Below are 16,375 nucleotides of genomic sequence, written 5' to 3' on the forward strand. Positions count from 1 at the left end.
AGACGGCCAACTGAGACATACCTGCCGTGATAACGTCAGCCAGGAGTCTCGACTTTAAAAGACGATCAGAAATCATAAGATAACATGCAGAATGCATCGAGACAACTGACTCGTGGTGACCTGGCGACGAATATGGATCGGGCATAAGCCATGCCGCTCGAGTCCGTCTCATGCCGCTTGGCTGTTAACCGGTCACGACGGATGCCGACAACACCACACATCATCGAGGCTTTTTTCAAACGGGACTGCGGAACAGGAGAGACATAAAGACTGGTGCTCTCTCCGCATATTCCATATATCTTTCGCCTTTGCATCACAGCCGGAAGGTGTCGTATGTTTCTACATTCTGACAAGCCCCCCAATATTCCACCACTTCCAACTCTCCAAGGTTTCAGCACAATGAGGTCCCTGGGAGTGGTAACCGTCTTCCTTTTGGGACTACTCTCCCAGGAAGTGAGCGCTGGCTCTTCCGTCGCACAGATCAATCTTCTGGCAGCACCGCAGTCCAGAGGCACGCTGGCCTATGTACGGGACTCGGCGCCGCCAGAGTTTACATACACGACCGATTATGCCCAATCCGGCAACTGGATCGGTCTTTTCGAGAAGGGAATGGGCCCTGACACGGGGGGTGATGACAAGTACTTGGGCTGGGCGTCTGCACCGGCATCCAAGGGCCGCGTTACTGCCGATGCAGACTTTGACCAATGCCTGCCTGCAGGGCAGTACGACGCCTACTTGTTCCGTCAGCGCGGGCCTAGGAGTTATCCAGTCGTCGGGCCTGTGACATTCTCCTACCCCGGCAACCCCGACTACCACGAATGTGAGGGCGGCATCTGCAAGCCTGCCGCCGAGAGCTGCAGCTGCGCAGACGGCAAGTGGTGGTGCCCGGCTCGGGATGAGTGCATACCGACTACCAAACAGTGCCGTGGCAAGTGTCCGAAGGGCTGGAGGGTGGCTGGGAATAGTTGCGTCCAAGACATTTGCGAGAACCCATTGGCCGGCGTGCAGTGGGATGCGTATCGCATGTCGATAGGAAACGGTCTCGGTCAAATTCCTTACCCGGAACCAGCGCCATTTCTCCCGCAGTTCAATATCGATACTCTCTTTGGCGGAACACCGGTTCAGCCGACGAGCGGCACCGTCGGCAGTATCGGCTGGCGCAACGGCGTTGCATGGATAACCAACCAAGTTCTCCAACCGATTCCCCAAGATTACTTCTTCATGTCGTGGACTGGCTACCTGGTCCCCAAGCATACAGGAAGCTACACGTTCAACATGTGGTGGACCGATGACGTGTCTTATCTCTGGGTTGGGGAGCACGCGAGGTCCGAATTCTCAGAGTCCAACGCAGATTTGAAGGTAGACTACGCTTCAATCGACACGTTTGGCAAGAAACGCTTTTCGTATTCTGCCGAACAAGGAAAGCCAGTTCCCATCAGAGTCATTAATGTACAAGCTGCGGGACCCTATTCGTTGTGCTTTGGTGTCACAGATCCCACGGGTCAAGCGGTCATGAACACTTGTGGCGAAGGTGGTGTTCTGCGCGAGTCCGACGGCCAAATTGCTTACTGCAAAGACGTCAAGTTTGGTTCCGTCTTTCGGCATGTTCCAGTGAAGAGAGCCTTTACACCAGACATGCCCAGCAGCCGGTGTACCAACTTGAAAAGCGGTGCTCAGTGGAATCTGTACAAATTCCAGCCGGGAAGTGGCCCTGGGCATATTTCCTACACCTCGGCTCAGCCTCTGCTCCCAGCGCACAGTATTGACATGGTCCTCGCTGCCACTCCCAATGCCCGGTATACAGGGCAAGTTGATAAGATTGGTTGGGATAGCGGCTACGTCGAAGGGGTGGGCTCTATCTATCCCCCAGCCGACACAGGCCCAAGGGGATACTTTTTGATGTTTTGGACCAGTTATCTTGTGCCCAGTCGAGAAGGAAGTTACCGTTTCGACGTGTGGTGGGTGGATGATGTGGCCTTTTTGTGGGTTGGTAACAAGGCAATTGCAGACTTTTCTGAAACGAATGCCGATTTAAAAGTTGACTATGCTTTCCTTGATGTTTTTGGCAAGAAATATTTCGAATACCATGTCAAGGCCGAGGACGTTGGCAAGCGGATTCCCATAAGAGTCGCGAATATCCAGGGTGGAGGAGCATTTTCCGTCTTCATGATGGTCACGGACCCTACTGGTAAAGTGATCATGAACAGTGGTGACCGTGGAAGCGGTAAACTGCCGCAAGCCTCCAACGGCGAAATTGGTTATTGCCCATGATGTTGGCGATGGAGCTGGCAATTGAATGTAGGCAGGTCATGACTAGTAAGCCTAAGGTTATCAAAACTCGAACGCCATGGAGATGCCAGTCATTATTAGCAGATATGGTAGGTAGTGTAGTCAAGGCCAATAATTTCCGGTACAGTCCCTGCTGTCTACTGCAGACCCAACGCCAGCGGTGACATGCATGATCGCATACATGAACAGAAAGAAAGACCTGTATGGAACTATCCGCGTTTGAGATGAGGCATCGCGACTTCATAGCTGGCCTGGCCTCGTTTCCTATGTATGTAACCTGCGCAGACGAGGGAGACTCGGGTCATCCGAACTGCTCTTGCAAATTCATGTGCTATGTGCGATTCCAAGCACTTGCCGCCCTTGGTTGAACGCGTGCCTGGGTCGGTGTTGGGTCCGCCGGTCCGCCAGCACCAATGCAGCCTTGTCGAGGCTGTGCAAGTTATCGAGAGGTTAGGCGACCCGATGAGCAGTTTGTCAAGGCAAATTGTAAACTTCGAGCGGGGGGCTAGTGCACCAATGATTGTGACTTTGCGCAGTATTGTTGCTTCAGATGGAAACCTTGCCCGCACAAACGAACTTGTCCGGTCAGCACATAATTGCATGCCTACAGAAGATTATTCCTCGGATCGCTATCGCCCCAATCATCTCTCCATTGTTGTGCCAACACTTCTGTTGCGTTGGTTCGCTCCAGCCTCACTGCATCCCAAATAACGTAGCCCCAGCGACGTATGGAGTCTTGGACATAGTATCCATACAAGTTACTGTAGGTTCCGTGCCATATAATCGTCCATCCTAATGGTGGTAGTAGATCACCGGCATTGGCCTCGCCCGTGAACGGTAATGGCTCGCGCCGGGTTTGCTTGAGATCCCGTTTCGACGGATGATTGCGGCGCCTATGGAACTGCGCGCCCTCGCTGAACGCATCGTCGAGCACGTTGCCCGACGGAAATGGAATTTCCTCTTGCATCATCGACACTAGATGCTCGTGATCCTGGACTTTAAAAATAACTGAATACAGCAACTCGAGACCGCGGGAGATTGTTCCTCTCAAGAGGGATAATCTGGTCCCTGTTCCCACACGCACCGTTAGTAGTATTCCTACCTATAAGTATAGGCGGCAGAGTACTTACAGCTGTTGTCAAAGTCAAAAGCGCCGTCTGGGGTTGGCGGTCGCTGGCCGTCAAACTTGGGATTCTCCTCATGTACGTCCCAGCGGATATCGCTGAAAATTCGGTCATATTTTTCTGTTGCAAAGGTGTTGATGCAAGCAATCTCCTCAACCTCCCAGGGTTCAAATAAACAGAGAAAGAGCCGCAAGATGTCAGCAGACTCAAACCCCAGTGGCGGGCTCAGCGTTGGAGCATGTTTGCCTCTGCCAAACAGGTTGCAGGACAATTGAAATCGATACATGGCCCGCATCAGTCGCGTCTCCTCTGTGCCACTCGGCGGCTCATGGCTTTGCAAAGCTCTTTGTTCACGTGCGAGATTGCCCAATGACCACGTCAAGTAATACCGAGCAAGAGGCTGAACAATGGCGTTATGAAACATGACCATACCGACTGCTTCATCTTCGCCAACGTCTCGTGGGAGTAATGGTTGCTCGGTGGCACCTCCTTGATCCTGGTAGAGCTTCAGAAAGCCAGCGACGTTCTCACGCGTGCGTGATTTAGCAAAGTCGGCAGAGCTCGACCGGAATACGGCCAAGGCATCTACAGAGACGCATCCTAACGTATTATCCAGCGATCTGCAGAGTAAATATCTGCGGTTAACGAGATACCTTGCGTGAATGATGGGGCTCGACGACACAAGAGCGCGCGTTTCATCGATGCCAAGCATGGACAACAACAAGCGGTGAACCTCAGACGGTAAGCTTTCTAGAGTTGAGATTGCAGCAGGCGACTGAGATTGAAGTCTGTCGGGTTGTGCTCGCTCGTTGGCGTCAGTCGACTCATTTTGCGGGCTTCTGTTATTCGCGGCTGTAGATTTGATTGCGCGCACTTTTGGTAGTCTAGGGTTCTTCAGGAAATTTCTGGCTCGCGACAAGATTCTTTTCATCTTTCTGGTTTCGCTTTATGAAACGAAAGTGGTTGGAACGACTGCATGAAGTCAACTCCGCGCGTCATGCATGTTGCAGGTAGCAGGCAATGTGGTAGAATGTGCAAGGGGGGAGGACGCGAGGTGAATGGGGGACTTGTGAATTACATAAGCGGCAGGTACTCTGTACGCATGTTGGTTCATTCGTCTTGGAATCTGACCAGCCAGAGCACGCATCATTGGCAGTAGTACCTCGGGACATAACTGAGAACATGTATGATATTAATTATGACTGCAAAACTGGGTTAAAAGTCCTGAAAACCCGGGAAATTGACCAGACCGACCCCTCTTATACCCCGTTGGAGCCCCTGAAGACCCCTGCGATAACCCTCAATCAAGCCCTAATTTGAGTCCCAGAAAAAGCAACTATACTGGTGAACCGTCGACCTCTAGGCATCACATGTGCACCTTTTTAACCCAGCAATCTGAGCGTATTTAGAATCGCTCGCGTTCAAGCTGCAACTCTCGCTGGCGAGAGGCTCGTTGAAAGTCCTGAAGGCCAGCATATCGCATCTCAATAGTATCAGTAACCCAATAAACACATGATCTACTTAGACGTATTTCCTTAAAGTCTGGATCCATAAGCTTTTCTTGTTCTGAAGGGCTTACACCGCATTCGTCAAGGCACCGGCGCCACTCCGAATCGTCGTCTGTGTAAGCGTTTTCCTTCTTCACATGGCCAAGAATGAAGGCAAGAAAGGTGCATTGAAGATCACCAGTGTTGGTATCAATCTCGCGGCCAGGCCAGTTAGACCATTCGTTCCACATCTCGTCGACCTTGAGCTCAGAGAAGCCCAGGTAACACAATGTTGCACGCGATATAAGGGCGCTTGGTATGGTGACAAATGCCTTGGCAGCAGCGGCTTCTGGAGAGCCCATGACTATGTCGAGGGGGATTTCCTGGTAAAATATATCACCCCAAGAATGAAGACGACGCTTGTGACATTTTCGTTGTCCTGTTTCTTCCACGGGTCCAAGCAGGCCCCTGAGTTCTAAGTCGGCCGCATCGAGCGGAGAAAAAATTGGACTCGAAGGGGCAGTCTCCATATTAAATATATGTATGCTGATAATATGCAGGTCGGATATTGGACAAGGCGACGGTGTGGTGTTCTTGATGTAATGACGATAGTAGTCAGAAGAGTGAGAAAAAAGAGGGAAATTGGACAAAGTGTAAAGTTGAGACGTGCACACAGATACAAACAACCTAATGTGTAAAGGACAAGGCATGGTATATATATGCGGACATAATCTCAGAGACGAGGGTCTTTGCGCTAGCAAGTTTAAATAAGTAATATGTTAAGTTGAAAAAACAGCTAATAAACTTTTTTAGACACTTTCTAATAGAGTTAAATTTGTCAAGAATAGGTCATTAAGCTTGGAGCTTACCTGCAATTAGTAAGTTTTAGAGCAGGTTTCCTCACATTCAGTCTCTGCTAGCCTATTTCGAAAGGTTGATAGTTTATCAACCTAGAAACCAGTAGAGCTTGGCCCTTAATTGAATTTATCTATCAAAGGAATTGAGGCCCTCTCAAAATCAGACGGACTCAAACAGCCGCTATTGAATTAGACAGAAAGTTTGTAGCTAGTAGGTTTTGCTAGCCAGCCTCCAACTTCAGCCTTATAACTTAGTTCCAAACTTCTAGACGATGAGGCCCTGTCGGATGACTCATCTGATGACCTGTACCTTTGGACGAAGTACCCGTTGACATCCTCGCATGTTCAGACTTTGGGTCGTTGGTCACAGTGCATTTTTCAATCGTAAGCCACTTTTCAAATATAAACACATTGGCGCAGACGGTTGCCCGGCTCTGCTTCTAAACTTACTGGTCGATAACACGCGGGGCACTTTTCGCAAACAATGTTGCATTTGGATGTGTCTGTTATGAGAGGCACACACTGATTCTTCGTACCTCGCTTGAACCCCAAGCATAAGTCATAAAACGGGACACCATGGTCGTGTGCATCGGCAGCCTTGAAACATTTTCTGTGGGATGACGTAGAAACACATAATGATTATAAATAAGATTTAGGCCCAATAAAAAGAATTTCCCGGAAGTCAGAATGGTTTTGTCGTATCCCTCTTCATCCAGTTAGATGTTCCAGCCTTATATTCGACAGCACGCCTAGCAGACTTGTACTCTAAGCGTTGCCTGTGCGATGTATGCCACGCCGAACAGACCTGTTAATCGAAGTTTGACTAGGACAAACAACTTTTCATAGCAGTGCTTTGAATGTTGCAGCACTATGTTAGGGTATTCCCTGGGATTGTGGCGAGAAATGATCGCACGGGCGGCAACAGGAGAAACAAGAACGAACCCCAAGTACCCAAAGGGTAAACTTCTGTTGAAACAACAATGGCATCATGCTTTGCATGCTATTTAAATTGATGTTGTTGGTGTTTAGCAGTGTAGACGCGGAGTTGGTTGTCGGACATCGGTCTGTTGAGCTGCCCTGAAACTTTCGTGTATCGAATCAAAGCGGTGCCAACAGAATTACAGGAAATTAACAAACTGGCGCGGCCTGGGATTATAGACTCCAGGCTAAAGCTTATAGTCTCAGTCTGGTTGAAGGGATTTACATATTTGCTTATAAATTATTTACCTGTCGTGGAACTGTTGCAAGACAAGGATTTTAATACTATTATGGAGTTATATGGATGCTGAAATTTCAATGGCCAGAAGACAGGTCCTCCTTGCTAATGAAATAAGCAATGATCGAAATTGACCAGCATACTCATATAGCTGAGATACAAAAATGCTATATGCTATTGATCAGACGATTTCATGTGACTGCCGTATGCCCGTGTACCGTGGGGAATGTTCGTCGTTGCATGATTCCCAGCAACGTCACGTCGTTCCCTCAATCTCTGAGACCTCTTGTCCTCTGCCTTGTTCGCAAAATAGGACAAAGATCCTTTTTGCCTTACACCACTAGTGGCTCCCTGCCGTGGGCCAGCCCTGAGTGCCCTGGAACCAGCGTGACTTATACACCGCTGCAGAATACCGCCGAGGCGACTGGAGCTTCCCGTGCTTCAGGAAATTAATTTGATGCGAGGTGACATCCCTCCAGCCCGCCTGGATATAAAGCGCATTACCCTGACCATCCAGGCTGAGGCACTTGACATCGGACCGAGGAAGCCACTTGCCGTCTGACCCGACACGTCTATCGACTGGCTGGAAGCCCGGCAGGAACTCCTTCGCCACGGCCTCGCCGCTCTGAAACTTTTGCGACGGGATATCAAAGACGTGCAGGTCTGTATCAGTAGAGAGAAGGAGTTGGCGCTTATTAGGCACGCCGATCAAGTCGTGCCCTCCGTCCCACCAGCCGCTATACTGCGAGTTGGCCCATTCCGTCGTGAGGAGTATAGGATTGCCGACCTTGTACTCATGAACAGGCTTTTGGGTAAACTTGCCTCCATTGTATGCGTAGGCGTTTAGAGCGCTGCTGGACGGCGTCTTGCCAGCCGGTGGGCGGTTGTTTCCTACCGCCCACAGGAGATTGGCTTGTTTGTCCCAGACGAGGCCGTGGACGGCGGGTGTAGAGTCGAGTTTCTCGACCGGGTTTGCATTGGCCTGCAAGCCGCGGCCGATGTCAAAGATTTGGATGTTTTCCGTGTAAATACCCGAGGCAGTGGCTATGGCTATTTTGTTATCGGGCACGAGCTCGAGGCTATGAGTGTTGCCCAACGTGCCCCGGTTGATGCAGGTGCCAAACGTGATTTTCTTATCATGAGGGCTTCCAGGAAGGTGGTTGATGATGAGAGCAGCGCCGTTAAAGACTGTGAGGACGCTCTTGCCGCCATTGGCCCACTTGGCTTCTGGGACGGCATAGTTTCTCTTGATGCAGCGAGGAGGTCTCCGGGGATATTCTGCCTCTGGGCGTCGTCGGGAGTCCACCTCCATGATTCAGCGCCGTTGACGTCGTGGATGGAAACTGCGGCCAGGGAGGAGCCGGTGGCGAACAAGCCTGTGATGACCTTGGATAGAGCAGCCTCAGCCTCAGCCTCAGGACCTGGTTGATCCCCGGTCTGCGCTATGGGACTGCCTTGGATACAGGCCAGGTGGATGGCACCGAAAGTAAGGGCTATGCTTGCGATTCTCATCTTGGCTTTGAGCACGTAGAGTACTGCGCCAACTCAAGGGAGTGATGGTTATCGGAATATAGAATAATTGGTTTTAAAACTGTGTCTCCCGTTGGTAGAAATATGCTTACGAGCTTGATAGAGGGCGATAATTTGAACTCAAAGGGGGCATATCAGGAAGTTTATATGCTGCAGGCAGTGACCAGTATTACAAACTGTGAGCACTGGGACGACTACTGGGATTCATTCAGACTAACAGAATTGCCATTGTATCAAGCCAATGAGAATCCATGAGGATCGGGAACACAGACAAGAATTGTCTTGATAGCATCGAGTCCGAGCAACAGCAGTAGTAGTCATGCATGGCCGGAAATGGAACATGCATGGCACCTGCAGGTTACGTCCTCGGATGAATTGTAATACAAACTGCGTCATATTCCCTAACTTGCAGCCCTCTGCGTCGTCGATACCCAACAGGCCCAACTGGTAATGAGATTGGTGTTCCGCACAAGATTGGTGGGTGTCAAAGGCGTGTGGGGAGGTTATTCCGATTCCCAGATTTGTCATGTCTGACCTCACATCAGTGTTACGCTTGGCATAGCAGTAGGTAAGTTGTATACTTTTGGAGCTTCTTAAAGCGGGTTGATCATTTGCTATCGGCACAAGCCATGTTGCACAACTTGCTATGCGCCATGCAGCCTCCCTTGCCAGCAAAGGTCTTGACCAGTGGGGGGAAAGCATCTATCGCCCTTGATATGATTCATCACATTGACCTGAAGCTTTCAGTTGCCATGTTCACAGTGAATATAGTACAGCTCTTGAAATCCTTCGGTTGCGATGTAATATGACGGGAAGAAGCGGTACCAGTAGGTGCCGATAGCTTTTTTTTAAACTAGTTGACGTCCAAGAGGACTCTGGGTAATTGTCAGTCCATTTGTGTAGCCTGCATATTATCGCAGCTTCATCAAATTCAAGCTGAGGTACCAGAAGGGAGCTGTTGGACCATGATGATATCCAGCGAATTATGTTGCATCAGATTACTACCACACGCAGCAAACGTTTCATTCTACGCGCCAGGATCTCGCTCAAGTCATGTTCAGAATCCACACAAAAGACCTCAAGTGCTGGACCCGCCACTTGACATTACTGCAATATTATGTCATATGCATGCATGCACCATTATTATCCCCCGTACGGTGCGGTTGTGTTACGGCCACTTGACTTGACTCTGCACGGGACAAGTTGACAACAAGCCTGCAACAATATCAAGCACGGCCATGACAGGGGCGTAAATCCTTGGACCGACTCCATCACGTCCAAGGAATCCTGAAAACTCTTTGGAGGAGTGAGTTTGGGTGCCATCTGATCCACAAACTGCGCATGTACATGGCAGTCAATATTTTCAACAGCTACATTTACATCGTCCGTGCTGATGACCTACACAGATACAATTTGTCATTTGTTCTCAGTCTTTTCCGACGCATGTCGGTAGTAGACCAACAAATGCGCCGTCCGGGGCCAGCAAAATGTCCAAGAGTCATGCGTGAGAAAGAAAAAGCTCAACTGGCGACCCCTGCACTCGGCCCGTTGAAAATGACGATGCGGCATTTGAACACCGTTGCACAGGCACAACTACCTGGGGCTAGTACCAGGTGCTAGACTTTTGCGTATAGCATGCAGTGCTGCAATATTGGGGGAATGTCTGGTGTGAATGCATCACGGGCCACAGATTCTCCTCGCAACAACGGCGCTCAAGGAGGCCAGTCAGGCCAGTCAGCATAGCAAGTCCATGTCTATCTCCCAGCTATCTGTTCATTACGCCACTACTACTAAGTCAACATATGATCAAGAGTAGCAGCTTCTTTGCAAAAATCTACGTTGGAAGACAACCCCTCCATCGCACCCTAGAAGGTGCCAGGAATCTGCCTCTCACGGGAATCATATACAGAAACGGAGCCGACTCTGGTGACAGATTCAATTCATTTGTTGAACCACAGATAAAACATCCTTCATATACGCTGTCAACGGGAAAATACAGGACATCTACAACCAAGAAGTATAAAGGACAACTATAACAGGCCCTTGTGGAATTCCCTTTTGCTTGGTGTGGTCAATCCGTGATATACACCTTGCTTGAAAATTTCATCCCTTTTAGCTAACTTTGAGGGCAATGTTTCGGTCTAGGAATGCCGTCCTCCAAAACGCGTCAGGTATTGAGCCCCTCCTGTCGGGCAGTACATAGAAGCGCTCAGCTCCAAACAGAGCCGTTTCCATCCCCTTATAATTGCCAAATGTGACGAATGCACCTTGCAGTAATGCTCATGACTATGATCCCGGGTGAATAATGCGCCAACGATGCAAGTGCCAGATCAAGCGGATCACCGACGGAGACGATCTTGTCGTCCATTACTCCACGAATATGAAGGATCTCATCGTTGTCAGTGAACTTGAAAGACGATTGGCAGCCACCCCCCAGGTCAGCATTGAAGCCTGTATACCGTGTGTCACCATTGTTATTTTGTGACGATACTTTGTTGGTCAGACACGAATTTCTGAAGTGCATTGTACGAGGAGAACTGCGTGGCACTAATGGAATTGGACAGGAAGCTGGCTGTATCTTGCGTCCAGTCAGGGACCCAAGAGGGTAGTAATAGATTCTCGTTTCAAGGTTCTGACTGGGACAGATATCGTGGACGGGCTGGCCGGTCGGTAAGAACGTCCAATTTCGCAGTTGACGCGAGGAAGGCTTTGGCAACACTAACTCATATCTGCCGCATGTTCAGATCATAGCGAGGTTTAATCTTCAATGTCCTATGCTCATGGCTCCCCAACACCCCAAGAAAAGCAAAGATTTTGTCTCGGGGGTCTGTTGCTTCAGGATTCAAGGTCATTGCCAGCAGATTTGGGAGTGTCGGCGACGCCCCCGGTTTTGAGGTTTCCAAGTTCCTTTGCAGAAAAAGGAAGGGAAATCAATGTTTTACTTTTCCCAAACGTTCAAAATTCAGTTGAGAACTGGGCCGTAGTTTCCCATTTCGATGTTGCCACGATTTGGCCTGTTTCTTTTTTTTTTTTTTGGTTTCATGGTCCCATAGCATCAACTATGTGTCTGAGGTTGAATAGACTAGGAGCTCCCGTCTAGTTCTGTCTGGTGGACTTTCCGCGCCCAATTTGTTGACGCAGGACATTCAATGTTCTTACAAGGCCTAGAACTCGGCGACTCGTCCACATCGTCGACCTCAAAAGGCCACATTTTGTCGTTTCGCGCCACATGCACCGTTAAGTCCCACCAGACCAGTCTACATGTATCTCGGCAAGGCTCTTCCAAGCGCACCAGTCATCAACCTCACCAGTCAACTGGTACATACTCAGCCACCAGCATGAACCTAGTTGCCGTTGAACACCTTCACTTTGGCTTCACAACATACCCCCATTCGGCATGGCTCTTTCGTATATCTTCTCTGCCGTAAACTCATGTGCTCTGTTATAAGTATTCCACCCCGCACGCCATTGCTGGCCAACATGTTCGATGCTTTCGTGAAAGTTTCAGGAAAGGCACATCGATAGCTGCGCACTATACTTGTTACTATTACATGTTGCTTCCCGTCAGACGCAATCTACATCTTTCTCCCTTCTTCGTCAGCGAATATCTCTAAAGAGAGTACATATACTCTCGCGGCAGCCATGTCGACTGCGCCACTACCAGACTACTGTATGTTATATACCACCATATTTCCCACATGATCCATCTCATGTTGAACGACGCATCCAAGATGCGGTGCTAGAAGTCCCCGAGGAGGCTCCGATGCAAGAAATACGCCACGCCTACATGCGGCAAGCCTCTCCCCCGTCAAATCCTAAACCACGGCCGAAAAGCATGTCCACTAACAAACCCCCTCCCAGCGCTGCATTGGCAAGCCACCCCGACGGAATTCCGCTCGACTCCTCGGAGCACGAGCGCGACACGCGCATCCGCAGATACCATCTCATAAACGACGCATACTCTACCCTCTCCGATGCCACCCGCCGCACGCACTACGACGCCCAGCGCAGGCCCTCTGCTCCGCCAACCCAAGAAGCGGATCCATTTGAAGAAGTTGAGGAGATCTCACAGCAGCCCGGGGGCACTGGGGAGGCCAATGGTGACGACGATCAGCAGCTTAGGGAAGACGCCCAGTTCAAAGATGTATTTGAGGGGGAGATGCGGGAGAATGATATGGCAGAAGATGGAACGAATATGCCGAAAACGGCGTTTTGGAGCTTGATTGGGGGTGTGATGGGTGGTACGCTGGCATTTATCATCACGGCTCCGCCCGGGATTCCTGCCGGTATGGTGATTGGGAGCACAGCTGGGAAAACAAGGGATGCAAGGGGGAAGAGTGTGTATGAGGTGTACAATGTGAGTGCATCGTGGCCCTGTGTAATTGATGTGACATCATTGATGTGCTAACGAGTGGTGCTGGTCTAGTTGCTGGACCACGAAGGCAGGGAGAATATGCTTCACGACCTGCAAGGGAAATTATTTAGCCCTTTTGCTGGAGAGTGAGTGCTGGCATACAGACGGTATTATGGTCGATGACACGGAAGACATTGACGAGTCTTCCCAATCTCTGCGGGCGAAATCTTTCTACCCCGAATGTGTTTCCCAATGTGGTAATTTCCTACGACCAGTGACGTAGCTTTGCATGGGGATCCCCGGCTGTCTCCAACTTCCCGTCCCCCTCATGTCGAGTCCAGATGTCCCTTTTCTGCCCCAACTTTGTACCCACCAAGTCGCCAACTCGACCTGCCGTACCAAACACCTGTTGCCATCGAGGACCCATGTCAAAGACTAGCTCCTAGCATTCAGTATCAAAGGTCATCATCACAGGAGCACCCGGTATAAAAATCGAGTCAAGCTCACACCACCGTGTCCCATCCCAGAACCGGATTCATATTATCCTCTCCACCCACAATGGCGTCCAAGTTGGCTCAAAAATACGAAATCAACGCCGACATAGGGGAAGGATTCGGCCGATGGAAGATGGTAAGCGCCGCAGTCGCACCCCCACGTCATCTCTCGAGTCTCTCACCAACACAAACACCCAGGGCCCGGACGAGGAGCTCATACCCTTTCTCGACGCCGCAAACATTGCGTGCGGGTTCCACGCCGGCGACCCCTCCATCATGCTCAAGACGGTCCGCCTCTGCAAGCAGCACAATGTCAGAGTAGGCGCGCACCCCGGGCTGCAGGACCTCTTCGGCTTCGGCCGCAGAAAGATCGAAACCGACCCCGGCGACATGTACGCCATGGTTCTCTACCAGGTCGGCGCCCTCAAGGCCATGCTGGATGCCGAGGGCGTCCCGCTGTCCCACATCAAGCCACACGGCGAGCTGTTCTTTTACATGCAGCGAGACCGGGGCATCATGAAGGCCGTCCTGGAAGCCTGCGCCCCGTTCAACGTCCCCGTCTACGCGTGCCAAAACCCAGAACAAGAGGCCATGTGCGCCGAGATGGGGATCCCCTTCCAGGGCGAATTGTACGTCGACATTGACTATTCGCCCGAGGGAAAGCTCGTCCCCGTGTCGCAGTCGAATCCTGTCACGCCGGAATTGTGTCACGAGCGTGTTGTTGCTGCCACCACGATGGATAGCGGACGGGACATTAACGGGACGCCGTTTGCGTTTGGGTTTTACGGCAAGCCTTTTAGCATTTGTCTTCACTCGGATGCGCCAACGGTTTTGCAAAACGTCAAGTTGGTGCGTAGGGCGGTGGATCAAGTCAACCAGGAAAAGTTTTCGAAAAGAGAAAATTAACGTTGTTATGGTTTATGCTGTAATGCGTTGTGAATTGCGGTTGGCTTATCTTGGCATGGGTAGAATATAGTGTTCTTAAATGGCTTATATGATTATCTGGCCTTTTTTTCACTCAACTTGATACACAGCATCGGAATTTCTTGATTGATTATCCTAGCGAGATACTAGTGTAAGAATCAGATTAGGCAAGGCCCAGCGATCGCATTTACGTTTCGACCGAGTGGATTGGCGATGCGATCAGTACGGTTCCGGGCATACTTGCCGGAAACCAAACCAAGCTCCCCTCTCAGGATATTACTTCTCATATTTAAAAGGTAATTGATTGATATCTCAACTTTTTAGCTGTTAGGCTGATATATACTTTCTAATAGCAGGATATCGATGTCCAGTTGTAATTACTGTAGTTACTACAACATGGATCGTTGATAAAGTTGTTGGGGCCCTGCCTTGATACCAACATAATAGATATCCTTCGGGTTTCTTTTATATAAATCAACTAGTACATAATAGTAATAAATCCCTCTCTTAATTAATACTCGGCAGCGAAGAGAAAACGAAAAGAAAAGTATCAAGTTTGAAAAGTATTCCACTCCATTACAACCAAGCGCAATCCACATATGAAAGGACCGAGGTTATTCGGTAAGCATTGAGGCCATCGACATATTTTGTCAACCCCCTAAACAGCAGCGCCAACAGCCTTGCAGAGGCTACCCGTCGAAACATTCACGTCGCCGCCAACCGTAATGTCGCAGAGAGTGTCAGTCGTGCTTTTCGCCATGGTCCCAGCAGCATTACCAACAGCATCTGCGGCGCCCTTGACCATGTTCCCGGCCGTACCAGCGGCATTACCAACAGCATCAGCCGCGCCCTTGGCCATGTTTCCGGCTGCACCAGCGGCTTCACCAACAGCATCCGCCGCGCCCTTCATCATGTTCCCGGCCGTCCCAGCCGCTTCTCCAACAGCATCTGCCGCGCCCTTGGCCATGTTTCCTGCTGTCCCGGCAGCTTGACTAACGGCCTCCACCGACCCCTTTACCATGTTCCCGGCTGCGCTCTGGGCAGCTTTGCAAAGATCGCCCGTCGAAACATTGACGTCGCCGCCAACGGTGATGTCGCAGAGGGTGTCGGTCGTGCTCTTCATAGCATTGCTCACGGTGTCTACCGAGCCCTTGACCATGTTCCCGGCCGCGTCGACGGCTTCGCCTGCCATGTCTGCCGTGCCCTTTGCCATGCTCTTTGCTGCCTCGACGGTATCGTCGGCGAGTTGTGCCGTGCCCTTGGCAACGTTTTGGGCAGCGTCGCCAACTGCATTCATCGAGTCCTTTGCAGCGCTCTCAACAGCAGCACACATGGGACCTGTCGACGTCTGTACAACGCCGCCAACCGAGATGTCGCAGAGGGTGTCGGTCATGCCTTTGGTAACGGTCCCGGCCGCATTGCCGACAGCTTCTATCGAGCCTTTGGCAGCACCCTCGACACCCTTGGCTGCCCCGGCCATACTGCCCATCAAGCTGAAGGGCCTGGCAAGACCAAGGGCAGCAAAGGGCAGCCCGATGATGACTGGACGCATTTTGATGGTTTGTGTATTTGGATAAAATTTGGGTATAATGGTACTGACGCCTGGCAATCTGGGCTGGTCATGGTTGATCTTTAAATCGGCCAGACGAGCATAGTCGTTGGGCTGTGCGATTGCGCGTGCTCCGTCAGGAGGGTTACCCGTCTTGAGCTTAGCATGAGCCTTCAAATTGTCGTACCTGACTAGTATTCTGTTCCGGATTTAGGTGAGTGAAGACGGCTATCCGCATAATGGACTCTGACAATGGGCAAATTTGTACTCCATCATATACGAGGCTGCGCACGGGCTGATGCGGTGATGCCCACTTATAGACTCGAGCAACCGCTTGAGTTTTGACGTTGCCAAGATGATAATTTTCGTTATCTTCTCCCTTTAAATCCGCGTACCCCATATATTGTGGTCCAATGCAACACCTCAGGCGCATGGTCTCCAAATGCTTTCTTGGATTTTCTTCAATCATGATATCTGCTTCCAATCACAACAGTCGCGCCGAAAAAGTAACGAGGCAGGAAATTCTTCCCAGCTCGTCTCTGTCTGGTGCC

The 16,375-nt window shown here is 50.5% G+C and overlaps 7 protein-coding genes across 7 annotated transcripts; 3 read left to right on the forward strand and 4 right to left on the reverse strand.

Moving 5' to 3' along the window:
- Window positions 1-399: 399 nt before the first annotated feature.
- Window positions 400-2,271, forward strand: G6M90_00g084430 (uncharacterized protein; the record flags this gene model as incomplete). The annotated part of the gene is made up of 1 exon (XM_014688172.1): window positions 400-2,271. The coding sequence occupies one exon, from the start codon at window positions 400-402 to the stop codon at window positions 2,269-2,271; it is 1,872 nt and encodes a 623-aa protein (XP_014543658.1).
- A 622-nt stretch (window positions 2,272-2,893) lies between these two features.
- On the reverse strand, window positions 2,894-4,344 carry G6M90_00g084440 (uncharacterized protein; the record flags this gene model as incomplete). Its single annotated transcript, XM_014688173.1, has 2 exons — window positions 2,894-3,357; window positions 3,420-4,344. The coding sequence occupies 2 exons, from the start codon at window positions 4,342-4,344 to the stop codon at window positions 2,894-2,896; spliced, it is 1,389 nt and encodes a 462-aa protein (XP_014543659.1).
- A 474-nt stretch (window positions 4,345-4,818) lies between these two features.
- Window positions 4,819-5,430, reverse strand: G6M90_00g084450 (uncharacterized protein; the record flags this gene model as incomplete). Its single annotated transcript, XM_014688174.1, has 1 exon — window positions 4,819-5,430. The coding sequence occupies one exon, from the start codon at window positions 5,428-5,430 to the stop codon at window positions 4,819-4,821; it is 612 nt and encodes a 203-aa protein (XP_014543660.1).
- Window positions 5,431-7,313: 1,883 nt separating this feature from the next.
- G6M90_00g084460 (uncharacterized protein) lies at window positions 7,314-8,285 on the reverse strand (the record flags this gene model as incomplete). The annotated part of the gene is made up of 1 exon (XM_014688175.1): window positions 7,314-8,285. One exon carries the CDS (start codon window positions 8,283-8,285, stop codon window positions 7,314-7,316), a length of 972 nt encoding a protein of 323 aa, XP_014543661.1.
- Window positions 8,286-12,145: 3,860 nt separating this feature from the next.
- On the forward strand, window positions 12,146-13,007 carry G6M90_00g084470 (uncharacterized protein; the record flags this gene model as incomplete). The annotated part of the gene is made up of 3 exons (XM_014688176.1): window positions 12,146-12,173; window positions 12,235-12,860; window positions 12,930-13,007. 3 exons carry the CDS (start codon window positions 12,146-12,148, stop codon window positions 13,005-13,007), a joined length of 732 nt encoding a protein of 243 aa, XP_014543662.1.
- Window positions 13,008-13,415: 408 nt separating this feature from the next.
- lamB (Lactam utilization protein lamB) lies at window positions 13,416-14,257 on the forward strand (the record flags this gene model as incomplete). Its single annotated transcript, XM_014688177.1, has 2 exons — window positions 13,416-13,487; window positions 13,550-14,257. 2 exons carry the CDS (start codon window positions 13,416-13,418, stop codon window positions 14,255-14,257), a joined length of 780 nt encoding a protein of 259 aa, XP_014543663.1.
- A 676-nt stretch (window positions 14,258-14,933) lies between these two features.
- G6M90_00g084490 (uncharacterized protein) lies at window positions 14,934-15,827 on the reverse strand (the record flags this gene model as incomplete). Its single annotated transcript, XM_014688178.1, has 1 exon — window positions 14,934-15,827. The coding sequence occupies one exon, from the start codon at window positions 15,825-15,827 to the stop codon at window positions 14,934-14,936; it is 894 nt and encodes a 297-aa protein (XP_014543664.1).
- Window positions 15,828-16,375: the final 548 nt, after the last annotated feature.

The sequence above is a fragment of the Metarhizium brunneum genome, chromosome 5, assembly GCF_013426205.1.
Source record: "Metarhizium brunneum chromosome 5, complete sequence".
NCBI lineage: Eukaryota > Fungi > Ascomycota > Sordariomycetes > Hypocreales > Clavicipitaceae > Metarhizium > Metarhizium brunneum.